General features: G+C 43.1%; 1 protein-coding gene across 1 annotated transcript; it reads left to right on the top strand.

The window, feature by feature from the left end:
• Positions 1–2,574: 2,574 nt before the first annotated feature.
• On the top strand, positions 2,575–14,483 carry LOC106853414 (solute carrier family 13 member 2). Its single transcript, XM_088177119.1, has 12 exons — positions 2,575–2,785; positions 5,643–5,771; positions 6,107–6,243; positions 7,353–7,573; positions 8,449–8,632; positions 8,850–8,972; positions 9,872–10,093; positions 10,217–10,299; positions 10,843–10,964; positions 12,170–12,331; positions 13,187–13,324; positions 14,050–14,483. Exons 1-12 carry the CDS (start codon positions 2,684–2,686, stop codon positions 14,179–14,181), a joined length of 1,755 nt encoding a protein of 584 aa, XP_088033245.1. The 5' UTR covers positions 2,575–2,683; the 3' UTR covers positions 14,182–14,483.
• Positions 14,484–16,166: the final 1,683 nt, after the last annotated feature.

The raw sequence follows: 16,166 nt of genomic DNA, 5'->3' as shown, positions 1-16,166 counted from the left end.
GCTCCTCCCGGGATAGCCCTGACACGGCTCGGCTCCTCCCGGGATAGCACTGACACGGCTCCTCCCGGGATAGCACTGACACGGCTCCGCGCGGAGCGGGACCGGCTGCCTCCGCCCCGAACGGGCTCGGCTCCCCCCGCCCCGAACGGGACCGGCTCCGTTCCCTCCGCCCCGGGGGAACGCGGGGTTTCCCGTGACCTTTGAGCGCTGGCGCTGCAGCGAGCCCGGTGCTAAAGGTGCAGCTCTCACGGGGTGATGTTCCACGAAATCAAGTAATTGCTGAAGTGAGAAAAGCCTTCTGAGAATATCGAGTCCCAGGTTAACCCAGCCCGGCCAAAGGCACCTCTGAACCATGTCCCCATGAACCATGTCCCCAAGTGCCACATCGTCACACTGCTGGATCCCGGCAGGGATGGGGCTCTTCCACTTACCTGGGCAGCCTGTGCGAGTGCCCAAACACCCTCCGTGTGAAGAGCCTTTTCCTAATATCCAGCCTAAACCCCTGATATGCCTTCATGCTGTTCCCTCGGGTCCTGTCACTGGTCACCAGAGAGGAGAGAACAGCCCCTGCCCCTCCAATGCCCCTCACGAGGAGGATGCAGAATGCAATTAAGGCTCCCCTTAGTGTTCTCCAGGCTCAACGAAGCAAGCAAAACAAAAATCAACATTTTAACTGCACTAGGATCAGCAAAATATTGCATTTAGAAATATGGGCTCACTTCTATTACTTCACAGCATGTCAGAAAATAGTTCTCTTTATAAAGGACAAAATAACTTAGGAGCTCAGTTAATAAAGAAAGTTTTGGCTGTGCTGTTTGGTTTCCTGTGAGGTTTGGCTGCCTTGAAGAGCAGATCAGGAAGCAAAGACCAAGTTGTCCTTTAAATTCAAAGCACATGATTCAGAGTATTAGATTAACCCGTTTATATAAACTGAGCAGTTCCAAACTAATGTCAATTGGCATTGCTCCTCTGACAACACCGAGGTGCTCATGGGCCACAGTAAAAGCTTGGACAATAGTGGTTTATATCTATAAACACTCATTTTGCAGTAAAGCACTTGCAGAACTAATTTTTAGCATCTTTGAAAGTACTGTGACTCACATGACAACTCACTGGCAACCATCTCTGTGGAGGTTCTGCTTTTAAAGAACAGGCACAATTCTTCAGCTGAGACCCTTCCACATGGGTATTTACACTCCATAAATGAGGCTGCAGCTTTGTGTTGCAGAGTTGCAAAAACGAGGTGTTCTTTTAGATTTCCATTGCAACCTTAGGGCATAAGAGCAAAAAGCAGAAAAATGACCTTACTGTTGGCTGCTGTCACTACACCTTGTCAGACAGTAATTAAGCATTCAATGGTTGCAATATGTGGGGGAATAGAATTAATCTGAAAGCTCATTCTTAGAGAATGGTGGTACCCTCACGTACCAAGGGTGAGATGCTAAAGCTCAGGGTTGGCACCAAGAAACGTGATGCTGTTTATTGTGAGCAATATGCCCAAATCCAGCTTGCAAATCTGGCAGCTGATTTTCATCATTAGCACATTCTTGAGAGAAAACAAGCCCTGGCAGAAAAGGGATGAGAGGCAGAAACAGCAGAAGCTTTTTATGGAGCTGACATCAGATGACCTAATGGCTTCCCTTTGTCTGTCTCTTCTTGAGTAAGCTATAAACAGACAAGATGATTTATACCAATAAAATGGAAATATTATTATCATTATCTGAGAGATATACTTGGATGATCTGACAAAGCAATCAACGTGGCATTAACAAGGAATACCCTTTGGACTTAAAATGTTTAGTACTATTACTGTAATGTATAGAATCTAATGATTCACAGCTTGTATTTTGGAAGTTGCTTGTAACTGGGACAAGAATCACTGGTAATTTCCCTGTACTACCTTCTCTTCTTAATTTTTTCCCCCCCAATACACCCTGTAAGTTCCCAAAGCTGTGCTTATAAACCTGCAAGATCAAAAATGTGAGAAAAAAGAAATAGCCCAGTGTCTGCAAAGGGATCCCCTGTAGCCAAATCTTTCCCAATCCACTAAGAACTAAGGTAAAGACTGTCAGTCCCTTTCTGTGTGGGGACTGGATGTGGCACCTGCTGGCAGCAGCTCTGCCCAGCGGTTTTTGCTACCCAAAGTTAATTTCTCAGTGAACAAACATAAACATCATAAAAGATGATGTTTGTATAACATTTTATACTGGCATTTCTAATCCCTGTATTTGAGCATTACAGATGCAGATGTCATTTTCAGTGTTACCCATATTTTTCTAAAATTGAAATAATTTTTCAACCTCTTTTGGAGGGAGCAATTTCTCCTTTTTAATAGGAGGAATAACAGTACCTATTCAAAGAAGGCATTATTAGACAGAAAACCATTAATATTCTTTTTTGAAAGCATAGGTCATTCCAGGATGCTTTCAAAAACCCACTTGCTCCACAAGGAGTTAATTCTCCAATGGATTTATCACCTTTCTGAAATATTTTCTTGTGAAAGTTCCTGCTCTGACACCCTTCTGCTGTCTCCTCCCTTCTTTGTTCTCTTCCTTCTTTCTCCGATTACAGTTCCAAAAACAACACCCAATCTCCCGAGGTCAATGGTTAATATTCCCTGGTGTTTATATAGGCTCCAAGCAGCAGATTCCAGCCCGTTCAGCACTGGGCTAGCTCCAGCACCATGGCTTTCTTCTGGCAGGCAGTGCTGGCCTGCAGGAACTACCTCATCGTTGTCTTTGTACCCCTCCTGTTCCTCCCTCTGCCTCTGGTTCTGCCTACCAAGGTAAGGAACTTTTAAAATTCAGTTTAAAAGCCCTCCACGTCTCAGAGCTGCTCTTTTCAAGGGTCAAGAAGTTCTTAGAGCATCTCCTGCTTGGAGACCTGAGCATATTGGGGCAGTATAAAAGCAGTGGGGTATAGATGGATGAGCAGCTACATCTGTGATTGCATCTTCTGGAGGAACACTCAGTGGTGTGAGATTAAAGGACTTTCTATGCTGAAGATTACTGGTGTGGACCTAAGCTTTCTTTTATTTTTTTTTCCTTGTTGTCACTGCTGCTTAGAAGAGGCATTTTTAAACAGACAAGATATTCTGATACATTAGGGAAAACACCATGCATTTCAGTCTCGCTTTAACATATTTCTGTAAGAATCCTCCTAAACAAGGATTTAAAATTTAAAACACCAAGTTCTGGAAGACACCTGACTTAGGGTTCCTTCAGGAAAAGTTGACTGAGGAGCTGTAGTATCAGGGCAGGTATTTCTGGGGCATTGATTATTTAAAAAGAGAGCTGTGAGCTGACAGACTCCCAGTCTTCTGCTGCTTCTTCATAGTTTCTTGCACTCCCAGCCTCTTCATGCAGAAAGATCTAATCTTTGGTCTCTTATTACAGCCCCAGCACCACGAGATAGCTCGTCCCAAGCTGCCCCTCCTGTCACTTTCTCTTTCACCATGTCCTAACTCTTCCCTCTGGTCTCTGCTTCCCAATCCCTGCTGATTCCCAGTTTAGACTCCTTCTCCAAACTTCATTCTGCACCTCCCTAACTCTTCCCTGTCCCAAAGCTCTGTCCTTCTCACAGCTCTGAGTGTGGCAGCTGGTCAGGTGTGGCCTCTCATTCCCTCACTAGGTAAATAAAATAGTTTAAATTATTACTTAAAAGCTCTCTGGGAAGGGGAAAAAAAAAGAAAAAGGAAAAGTACCTTTTTTTGCTAGTTCATTTTCTGTTACTGAAAGGCAAAGGAGTTACTGAAGTGAAGAGATCAGGATCAGGAAAGATCTAAGGAGACAGAGATTTTTTTATTTTTTTTTGTCCTGAGGCCACAAGTTCAAACTCACTTGGGCATTGTTACATACAGTGAGTCCTTGGAGTTACTTGTGGAATCATTTGGCAGTCTTGGTTCGGTTCCCCTTTGACTCTCTCTGGTTTCTATGCAGTCAGCAACAAGAAGAAAATTGAAGGCATCCTGGATTTTTCCCTTTGCAACTTAAGGAAACCTTTAAGAAGGTTTTTGGAGTTTAAAATTGTGCACTGTGCCACTGCTGAGCAGGAAAAGCTGGGGCCTCTGCGCACAGTGATGTGAGCCAGCAGCTACAGGGTGGAATTTCACATTTTTTCTATTCTGTTGATCTATTAACCTGCCCTATAATGACATAGCACTGGACACTGAGCTATTATAATTGAGAGCAAACAATTCTAAAAGTCTTGCTTAAAGGCAGATGAATGTCCTTACAGGATGGCTGACTTTGGGAAAACCTTTTTTCCAGCTTTTACTGAGAGCCTGTTCACAGCAGGCTGGAAGACACTGTGCCTGTGAGATACATCCCAAAGCTCTACTAGGGTCTCTCAAAAGGCACACATCTGTGTCTTTTAATAACAAAAAATGGAGAAAAAGGATTGTCAAAAGGCCAAATTACTCCCAGTGATCAGCAGGATGAATAATTAAGGTTCTTAATACCCTCGTTCAAAAATAAGGCTCAAAAAGGAATATTTTCATATCTTTGGGAATCTCTCAGATTTACTTCTTCAGCCTGGCTGCTTTGATAATTCACACCTAATTGCTGGCTCCTTCTTTCCTCTGGACTGCTCAGCTCCCTGCTCATCCTTTCCCTTCAGCAGCTCTGTAACCTCCACACCACGTTTGGAATTCCTGAGCGTGTTCCAAAGCATCCCAAATTCAATCCTGCCACCCATTATTCCAGCTCCTTGGTTTAATCCTCTGTAATCCAGCCTCAAAAAGCATCACTACAGTTTCATTCTTACTGAGCAGTATATTTTAGTGGACATCCTTTATCCAAGACCACCCATCCATGGTTTTCTTCCTTTGGCTTTGGTGTCTCCCACAGTTGTGCAAGTTCCAAAACGCAGAAGACACCGAAACCTCCTCTTATTTCTCTCTCAGCCTAACCAAATGCCACTGTTGTGACAAGTAATTTTGAATATTTTCAGTGTACAGGGAACGACTGAAACATTTTTATATTAAATTTGGAGTGGTTGTCCAAAGCAGAATGAGGTTTTCTAAGAAAAAGACTGACGTGAAATAGGGGATCTCATTTTCCTCAAACAAGACAGTCAGTGGAAGATGAAATGATCTGTGACCAGTGAGCATTTCAAAGTCTCTACTAAGCTAAAAATCCAGTGAAAAGTTATTAAAGTATTTGCTGTACAAGGAGTCCAGGCTGTTGAGATCAGCTGTGGTTCACATGGGCTGTGACCTGAAGCCCATGCAGGAACAGGTGGAGAAGCCTTGATTGGATCAGTAACTAATTCTACAACTCAAGGACATAAATACAGAATATAACACCATCAGCACAATTGAGAAGCCTATTCAATGATTGCCAATCCCTTATCATGAAAAGTCCAAAGTCACCCATGTTTCCTTCCTTCTGGTACTATTTTTACCCCCCTGAAGGCCTCATCTTCTCCTCAGAGTTCTGACAAGATTGCTGCACAGTTTGTTGTTTGATTAGGGGCTGCATGGGTCAGAGGCTAGATGGGAGAGAAGCACAGGAAATAACGAAATAACCTTTTCTGTAATCCCTTTATCAGGCAGTGAATGTAATTATGAGGCCTTGGCTTCTGGAAAAGCCCTGGGTTCGATGTTCAGCATGTTCTGATTGCATGTCCCCTTCCCCTGGCAGGAGGCACTATGTGGTTATGTCATCATAGTGATGGCACTTTTCTGGTGCACAGAAGCCCTGCCTTTGGCTGTCACAGCTCTCCTGCCCGTCCTGATGTTCCCACTAATGAATATCATGGATTCAACAACAGTAAGAGACCTTGCTCCATGTATTAATCAGTCAGCTGCTTTTATTCTGGGATTATTCCCCAGGATTATATTATGATTAACATCATAATCGTTATATTTATATTATTGATAGTATTATGATTTTATTTTAACTTTATTATTATTATTATTCTCTGTCTTCTCCGTGGACTAGAACTTGCATGAGCCCACAGAGAGCTCTGGGTGCAGCTGCTAATCCAAAATCAAAGCAAATTCCCCGTTCAGATGCAACCCAGAGCTACTCCCTGCTAATGCCTTTGGAATAAACTCCATCAGAAAATGTCCCCTCTCTTGTGACTCCCTTCTCCCACCTCACAGGTCTCTCAGGAATACTTGAAGGACACCAACATGCTCTTTTTGGGGGGCCTGATGATGGCCATTGCCATTGAGAAGTGGAACCTGCACAAGCGAGTGGCTCTGGGGGTCCTGCTCATCACTGGTGTCAGGCCAGCCCTGTGAGTTACAGTGCTGGAAATGCTGTGGGATAAAGGATTTTGTTGCATTAGACCCCATCTCTGATGGGAATTTGCAAATCTTCCCCTGCAAATTCTTTCCTACAAACAGCCCGAGTGAGTTAGTGCCTGAGCAAGCCTTGCAAATGGGGATCCTTTGAGGTGTTACACACCTGATGGGTATTTTTTTTTGTTTGCTTTGTTTTTTGTTTGTTTTGTTTTGTTTTTTAATTCCAAAGGGCTTTTAGGTGGAGAAATAGGAACAAGAGAGTCAATGCTGGAAAAAGAAAGGTGCTGCCAGGCTGGGCCAGGAGCAGTTTTGGACAGTCAGGAAAAATCACAGCTGGAGCACAGAAAACATGGACACTCTGCCTGCTGCTGATTGCAAAGAGAAGGAAAAAATATGAGGATGCTTGTTTGGAAAACAATAAATGTTTTCCAGACTAGAACTTTAAGCTATGCACAGTCTACATCACCCTGTTTAATCTGTTTCAGCTCATAAGAAGGGGGAATACTGAAGGAAATTGCAAAGCAATAGAATAATGCATACAAGATAAACCCCTTTTCATCTGATGTATAATCTACATCTCATCTACAGAATAATTTTGAGACAAATAACAGAGTAATACTGAAACGAGGATTAGAATTTTAGATGAGTAAGAAGAGAATTTTAAATAATAGAGGTGGGATAAAATAACAAGAGAAAAAAAAAAGAGAGATCATCTTCCTTATGGCTTAAACTGATTGCCATTTGGGATCAAATTCAGCTTGCAATTCCTCTGCAAAATATATTATAACGCATTAACGTGTTATTGAGAAATGTCTTCATCCTCGGAAGGATGTGGAATAAGCAGGATCTGACTGGATAAACTGCTTGCTCCAAGCTACCAGCTTCCACTTTCTTAGCCATAAGAATGTCAAAAAACTGGTTGAAAAAGAAAAATCGATGTTAAACCTTAACTGTGCTGCTCACAAAGTAAACCAAGGAGGGAGGAAATGCTGGGTGGGGACTGCTGAGCATTTTCCAAACCCAGCATTAGTAAAGAAAAAAAAAAAAAAAAGCATTGCAGGGCTGAATTCTGATCCAGCTTTCCCAAACCTTCTCATTTCAGACTCCTGATGGGTTTCATGGCAGTGACAGCCTTCCTGTCCATGTGGATCAGCAACACAGCCACCACTGCCATGATGGTCCCCATAGCACAGGCAGTGATGGAGCAGCTGCACAAGTCAGAACTGGAGTCTGAGAGCATTGACCAAGCGTCTGAGCACACCAACAAAGCCTTCGAGCTGCAGGAAAAGTCACCTGACAGCTTCAAAGAATCAGAGGAAAAAGGTGAGTGGGCTGTGGGTGGTTTTCTTTTCAGAGTGGTGGAGGATGGCCTGGTGCTTTCTTCTGCCATAACAGCTCCTAGTAAATTCTAAAAGAAGATTTTCCCCAAAGCATCCTGACTGCTCCACACAGCACTGATGAGGCTCCTCCATGAACCAGACAAAACCACAGTGAGCTACCGACTTGGTTGAATTAAATCAAAAATACAAATAAGCCATAAATATTCAATAAACTGACAAAAAAATACAAATTCTCCACTAGGGGAAGCTTTTACATCAGGCTTGCTTTTTCCCTGCATAATTCTGCCAGTTCAATTATTATCTACTGTGTAACTTATCATATAATAGGGAATTCCCAAGAGAAGATTTCTGGCCTGTTTCCAGCTGGAAGGTTAGGGATTAAAATTATCTTTCTAATCCAAAGGTACACAATCAAGCAACAATAACTCTTTACCAGCTGTCTTACCCTCTCCCCATTTTTGAGGTGATTCCAGTGTTTCTGAACAGAAATCTCAGTGCCAGTAGACAGGTGCTGGTGCAGAAAAAAGTTCCCTTCAGCCCAGCTCCTCCAGCTCTGTTATAATTCCCTGGATTCTTGCCTCACTCCCCACCACATGCAGCTCACACATTGCCCAAGTGTCAGCAGTAAGTTCAAACTTTGTCACACATTTCAAATTCCCCTCTTAAAAACTGCTCTTCATCAAGACAACCAGTGAAAATGGGCGGGAGATAAAAAATTAACAATGCCAGCCTGAAAATGAGGAACTTTGGTTCCTTCAGCTTTTAATCCATTGTGTGCTAGCCTTGAAATATTAAATTATGCAGGCCCAAGGCCTTTTCCTGTCCAATATAGATCCTGTATCTCTTTTGTTCCTTCAGATCTAGGTAATTCTAATGTCCTGACAGCTGAGGAAGGGAGAAGGAGAAAGGAAATGATGGAGAAGAAACACTTGGAACTCTCCAAGGGGATGTCCCTCTGTATTTGTTACTCATCCAGCATTGGAGGAATTGCCACTCTGACTGGGACAACACCAAATCTGGTGCTGCAAGGACAAGTTAATTAGTAAGTCTGGGATTACACACCCTCCAAACTGCAGCATTCTGCTACAGCTGACTGCCAGGCAGCACAGAGAAAGAAAATATCAGTTGGGTCCCTTTCCTGGGAAAGTGAGCTTCTCTTCCTTAATGGGCCCCACAGAACCTCCCCCTTTCTGACTCATTAATGAAGGACAGAAGAGAATGTGGTATTTTGGATGCTAACAGCCACCTGCATTTTGCAGCATCTATGAAGAGAATGGTGGCATCATCAACTTTGCCTCCTGGTTCTCCTTTGCCTTCCCCACCATGTTGGTGCTGCTGGTTTTGGCCTGGGTTTGGCTGCAGATCTTGTACTTGGGCTTCAAGTGAGTACCCCTGAAATCCACCTGGTGGGGCTTCTTCAACGCCTTTTATTGATGAGAAAAATCCCACAGCACCTGACAAAGTCCTGACACACAGCAGAGAGCAGAACTCGGTGCCTGTTAAAATTCTGCACGTTTTTCTTTGAGGAATCTGATCAAATCCCAGCTAAATGTACTCTGCAGATGAAAATAGGGAGCTCTAAGTGCATATGACCTGTTCTGCAGCATTCTGTTGTGTCCTAGGAGATTGCTGTGCTCCAGAGCAGGAAATTGATTTATACAGGGAGCTGGTAAATGCCTTTGTGACCAGGGTTGTTTCAGATGTAGAGGATTAGTTCTGTGCTAGTTCTGGTGCAGATCACCCCACACAGCCAGCCTGCTGAACACTCAGCCTATCATGGTTGTGTTATCCCATCTTCCCTTATTTTACATGGAAAGAGTGCTGTAACACCTGAAATTATATTTTCGCCTTCAAATTCCTCCTTTAAAATTCTCATTTTCTGTTGTTTTAAAAAGCTTGGCAATTTTTTACTTCCCAGTGATCAATCAGCCTTGTCAATCCCATTAACATTGTCTGGTCTCGTGGAAAGTGTCCCTGCCCATGGCAGGAAGCTGGAATGAAATGGAATTTGGGGTCTCTTCCAACACAAACCATTCTGTAATTCTGTAATTTTTTTCTTCATGTGCCCAGATATCTCACTTCTTTACATTTAAATAATGAGCTTTTAGGGGCAGGAAGCTTCTTTCTGATCATCTTGTCAAGGCATGCAGCTCCTACTCACCATGGTTGTAAATTATAATATATTTAATTTCAATATTTATACATAAATACATATAAAGACATTATGATTGAGTATAAAATTTGGATTCTTAACTCTCGTTTCTCATCCACTTTCTTCCAGTTTTAAGAAGAATTTTGGTTGTGGTGCCAGCCCTGCCGCTAAGGCTAAGGAAAAACAAGCCTATGAAATCATCAAGGAAGAGAGCAAGAAACTGGGCAAAATGACATTTGCAGAAATAGAAGTTTTGATCATCTTCATTCTCCTGGTGGTGCTGTGGTTTACAAGAGAACCTGGGTTCTTCCCTGGCTGGGCAACAGTTCTCTTCAACAAAGATGGTACAAGGTAGTGCCACTTCTCCTCCTCGTTTTGAATTTCATTTCAAATCAGATTTCATTTAAAATGAAATAGTCTGGATTTTACCCAGCTGAAAGCACAGCTGGTAAATACCTGACTGCTCTATCGCAGCTATGTCACCGATGCTACAGTCGCCATCTTCGTTTCACTGTTGCTCTTCATCCTCCCTTCCGGCTTTCCCAACCAAGAAACAGGTGAGCCACCAAAAATCAACTCTCTGAAATAGGTATGTGGGAAATTTTCACATTTTAGGTTTACAAAGGAAATTTCAAATATTAAATAACACTTCAAGCTGCTCTACCAGCTGTGTGCTTCAGATTTGGCAAAGCACACGTCACATTAAATTCTCTGTTTCTCATCATTAAACTAATTAGGAAACTCTCATCCCAGCAGCGTCCCTGCCCCTGTCATACACATTTGTAAAGGATTCTGAGCTGGAATTCTTCAGGAGGGAATCCACAGCTTAACAGAAACACAGGGAGTTGTTGCCACACCTTCAACTCACCCTTCCCTGCCTCCTACTGTTGTGGGAGCAGCTACAGATCATTCATTAGAGCTTTTGCAAGTCAGGTTTTAAAACCTTTGTTGATGGTGCTCCCAGCGTTTGCCTCAGGAGATAATTCCAGAGTTTGCTGACAGCAGGGATTCCTGATATTCACACCAAACTCACCGCCCACCAAGCTGCCCTTTCTATGAGGGTGTAAAGGCGGCTTCACAAAATCTCTTTTGGGTTCCAGGGGACGGGGGAAGGTTCCGGGCACCTCCACCCCTGCTGAGCTGGAAAGCGGTCCAGGAGAAGATGCCGTGGAACATCGTGTTCCTGCTGGGAGGTGGCTTCGCCTTGGCCAAAGGCAGTGAGGTAACATTCCTCTGCTCACCTGGCATTTCCCGGGTGGTTCCTTTTCCATCCTGCACCCCGCGCTGTCCCAGGACACAAGAGGGCACACTGGGAGCATCAAATGCTCCTTTTCCCCGGCTCCCGGAGCCCTGGGATCAGGACAAATCCTGGTTGTTCCCCGTGCCATGGGATGGCACTGCCAATCAGGGCAGCACAATTAACTGTGCTTCTAGAAAAGTGGCTGATTGAAGAACTGCCCCAGCACCTTAAAGGTTCTTTTAAATAAAATGTAATTGATGCAGGCCAGCGTGAGGAGATGATTTACCCAAGAGGGGTCTCCAAAGTATTTCAAACCAAGGATTTATGGAAATAGGATTCCAATTAAACTATTAGAAGAGAAATGTAGAGCTTGCTAGAGAAACTTCAGGAGCAGGTAAAAGACATCTGCCGAATGAGTCCAGTGCTACACATAATTTTTCAGTAATGATTTAAGTGATGGACCAGACAATTCATTTTGTTAAATCTGTAGACAATAAAGAAAGTCTAAAAGGCTTCAGCTGCCTAGAAATACCAGTTTAGAATTCAAAGATCAAAATTAAAATGTAAAGTGCATATTTGGAAAAGGAAATATTCAAGAAATAATATTAATTTATCCTAGAATAAAGAAGCAAATACATGAAAACTGCTGCAGAAAGCCCAGAATGACAGAGAGGATGCTGCTACTTCCAGTGACTGACAAGGATGAAGGGTGTGAAAAGATTCAAACAATTATCAAGATCTCAGGCAATGCAATGAAATTACTACATTTATATATAATATATTACTATATTATATAGTAATATAAATTACTACAGCATCTGATAAGATATAAATATAAAAATATTTTAGGAAATGAATTCAAATACCTTTGGTTATATAAAAAAAAGTGCCTCAAATATTGATCACATACAAGCAATGATCTGAACAGAGAAATAATTATTTACTATCAAAAATGCACTATAAATGCAGGATCTCCTACTTTCCAATTCCTTGGAAGGGAAATAATGCTTATTTTTATATCACCTGCTGCATAATGCTGTCTGTGAGCAGTGGCTGTGTTTTTGTGCAGACAGCACTTTGCATGAGAGCTGCTCTGAGAGGGGATGCTGAACTGGGAGGAGAACTGCAACAGGGCCTGGATGTGGCTCTGCCTCTCCAGCCTGGCATCCCTCTTTGCTGTGTTGCAGGAATCTGGTCTGTCTCGATGGCTGGGCAGCAAATTGACCCCTCTGGAGAAAATCCCCCACCCAGCCATTGCCTTCCTGCTGAGCCTCCTCATCGCCACCTTCACCGAGTGCACCAGCAACGTGGCCACCACCACCCTCTTCCTCCCCATTCTGGCCTCAATGGTGAGTCCCAGCATTTCAAAATACTCTTATAAGGACAGTTTTCAGCTCCTCAGTTGTCAAAACCAACTGGCACTGGTTCCTGCATCCCATCGGGGGTACAAGGCTTGAAACAAAAATCTGTGTGTGCACACAGGAACACACACCGTGCTTAGTTCAACCTTTCCAAAATCATTGCTGGTGAAAAGCAAAGGGATTAAATTCATTGGCACACGATGACTTTGCCTTCTGGCCTGAACGTGAGGTCACTGCCAGCTGTACTTTTTTTTTCCAATTTGCTCTGCACAGAAGAGCAGCAGCATTTCCTTGCCTGCAACATTCCTTGGCTGTACTGCACCCCCAGCACCAGCCTTCCAGAAGTCTGTGAAGGTGACAGCACGACCCAATTCAGACTTCTGCATTTCCACAGGAGATTCCTGTTGCTGGGGTAGACAGAGTTTCTGCAAACTGAAAAGTTGGCTCCAGATAGAAACTGGAATGAGCTCCTCCAAAATCTTTTTGCATAGGTTGCCCAGCCAACCCCTAAACCAAAGCTCTCACCTTCAGGGCTTCACCTGCCTCCCCTGATAATTTAATTTTGTTCTTAACCAATCTGAAGCCAGGGTTTAGAGCTGAATATAAGCATTATTTATCCATTTATACAGCAGCAACACAAAGCCCTGACCACAAAATCAATTCTTGCATTTGCTGCATAAAGGTGCTGGACTCGTCTAAAGCAGCACCGAAATATGAGTGGCTGCAGTGTTTGGGGAAGAATGAGCCTTCTGACATGGACAAATACAACCAGATTTCTGCCAAAAGGTTTCTGTGCATTTCTAGGTATGAAAACCATCATCTCTGCTCTCTTTTTGTGCACAGGCTGAAGCGATTTGCCTCAACCCTCTCTATGTCATGCTGCCCTGCACACTCGCTGCATCACTGGCCTTCATGCTCCCTGTGGCAACTCCTCCCAATGCCATTGTCTTCTCCTATGGACAGCTCAAGGTTATTGATATGGTAAGAAAAAAAACCCCAACACTTTCTTCCTAGAATTTTCACCCCTAGGTTTGATCTTTCATTTTCCTAATGCTGGGTCTTCTTGGGGGGGTGTTGGAAAAGTCAGCGTGCCCAGCTTATGTCAAGTGGAAAGAGGATGTGTGCATTAATAAAGGGTCACACTGTCTCTAATACACTCTGAGAATCTTAGAAAGGTGTTAATGAGCTTTCAAAGAACATCCAGGGCCTCTTGAAAATTTTATAAGAGCTTTCAATGCCTAACTGCTTGAAAAACCCAAATATAGAGCATGAGGGTGTCAAAGAGCCCTGTCACTTGGGCAGTCCTTCTGCAGGGGCAGGGAACAGCCTGGCACCTCTCACTGGGTTCCCTGATGCCTCAAAAAATCACTAAAGATGCAAGGACAGCAGTTCCATGTCTCTTGATAACTTCCCTAAGTTATAATTGATCCAAGCAGAAACCCAAAGTAACATTAGAGAGAAATACCAGGTCAGAAGAGAAGTGGATTAAAAGGATTTGGGGACTTCTAGTTTTAGGAGTTTTATCCAATGGAAACCTTTCCCTTTATACAAATTATATTTGTGAAGAAAACCAACTTAAATACAATTTGGTGGAGGCATGACAAAAACTCCAAAGAGAAAATCAAACCGTGCAAACCATCCTGACCATCAAGGAAGGAATAAAAGTGCTCAGGGCCGCTAACAACGCTTCTCTTTTAAAATTCTAGGCCAAAGCTGGGTTTGTACTCAACATTCTGGGAGTTCTGACCATAAATCTGGCCATCAACACCTGGGCTTCATCCTTGTTCCAGCTGCAAACCTTCCCATCGTGGGCAAACAAGACGGGGACCTGCCCGTAAGGTGGGGAGGAGGCAGAACCACGACTGCTCCTGCAGAGCTGCAAGGAGAGCAGGACCAGCACCCTGCAGTGGTTCAGAGAAAAGCCTGCTCCGTGCAAAAGGACAAGCAAACTCCTCCTGTTGACAGCAGCAGTAAAAAATTGCCCATTTGCTGTTCAGTTTTGTCACCCCAGCAGGAGGATGAGGTGACTTTTGACTTTCCAGCCCTCCTACCTTAAGATTTTCTGACTCTGCAGGGGTGTTTTCCCCCCCAGTGCTTTTCCAGTAAGTCTAAAATCTGCAGCGAGAAAAAAAAAAAAAAAGAGAGAGAGGTGTGAATATGGAAAAAGAAGGAGAGAGACTCTGAGTTCCTGATTTCATGCACTGATCTGTGCTGTCACAGCTCTCCACGTGTATATTTGTAAATGTTCGAGGTGTACATGATTGTTATATACTCTGTGGGCACTGGCAGCAAGCTGTGTGTTGTGTGACCACAGAAAAATCACTGTCAGCCCATCCTATTTTGAAATATATTTATTTGCAGTCCCCTTGTCAGGAATGTAAAAGATTATTTTTCTCCCAGAACATCCACCCCGGTGTTATTTATGTCAGATTACAGCCTGCAAGTTCATGATAAGACCTTTCCTTGAAGAGAATCCCTGTGTCCTAAAATATATATGATTGAATTAAAGGGTTTTTTTTTAATGTACTCCTGTGTTCTGGAGGGGTTTTTTTATTATAAATCACTGCTTCTGTCTTCCAAGTATCAACTGTTTGTCCATGTGCTCACTTACAGTATCTTTAAATAGTTGATTTTCTCTTATCTTAAGGTAACAATTATGTTGTTATTATTGAGTCAAACATTCTTGGAATGTCCAGCCCGAGATTTTTCTTTTTTAAAGCCTATTATGTAATCCTGTTACATATCTAATCCCTATTCTGCTGGAGCTGACTTTCAGTAGCAGATAAATTCCTAATGACCAAACTGACAAATACCCAAAGGCACTTTGCCAAAGCAATCTCTCGGTGCCATAAATGAGATTGGGTTCAGACAGAGCAGTTAACCAATGTGTGCCCCTGAAGTTTGCTCTGAAACCTTTGTTCTGTTGCTACCTGCTTAAATTTTGCACAAAGTGCATTTCTGAAACCCCCCTCTGATGGGGTCTCATGAGAGAATTTCACTCTAAAATCATATGTTCTCCTCAAAAATCTTTCTTTTTTCTTTCTCTACCCTAATTATTAGATGAGGACAGCGTGCAGTGTAATTTTGACTCATAAAATGTCCAAATTCTCTGACTTGTAGAAGTTTTTTTACAGTTCCAAATATGCAGATAATTCTGGTGTCTGCTGGTCATTGATTCCTCAGCACTGATGGTTCCAGTGGCTGTGGAAATCACTGTCTTGGAAAGAACAGCCTGGTGTTAATCCTCCTGTGGCTTTGACAGAGTTTTAATTTGATGTGAGATAGAGATCCAGCAGAATATCCACAGCTCCAGAAGGAAAGGCATTTATTCTCTGTTGCTAATGAGCTCCTGGGTAACAGATTTCAATCACATCATGACTTGATCAGGTCAGGCTACACCACTCTCCTTTCCCTTTGTGTTTACCTCTATCAAATAACACCCAAATCTCTCCAAATATTTTCATTACCCTGCTCACCCTCTGTCTGAGGACTTCAAAAATGACAAACTGGAGCAGCTGATTTGCTGAGAGCCTCTCCCTTCTCTCTCCCTTTGTCTCCAGCAGCAGGGCAGTGTGCTCTGCTTTTGTTTGCTTTTTGTTTTCTTTGAAATACTCGAGCAGACTTTACAGGTCCTCCTAAATTACTGCTTAGCTAAGCAGGAAAGGTGGAATTCTTATAACATTTCCCGTCTGCCTCTCCTTCCAGCCCTTTTAAAACTGTGTTATGGTTCTTTGAAGTCTTTTCTATTAGTCTACATTATTCAGAGGCTGTGGTGTGCATTAAGTACCTGCAGGAGCACAGGTGCAATCTTTATGCCAATCTC

The sequence above is a fragment of the Sturnus vulgaris genome, chromosome 21, assembly GCF_052056855.1.
Source record: "Sturnus vulgaris isolate bStuVul1 chromosome 21, bStuVul1.hap1, whole genome shotgun sequence".
Classification (NCBI taxonomy): Eukaryota; Metazoa; Chordata; class Aves; order Passeriformes; family Sturnidae; genus Sturnus; species Sturnus vulgaris.
Note: the sequence above shows the minus strand (reverse complement) of the source record. Positions and strands in the feature narration are given on the sequence as shown.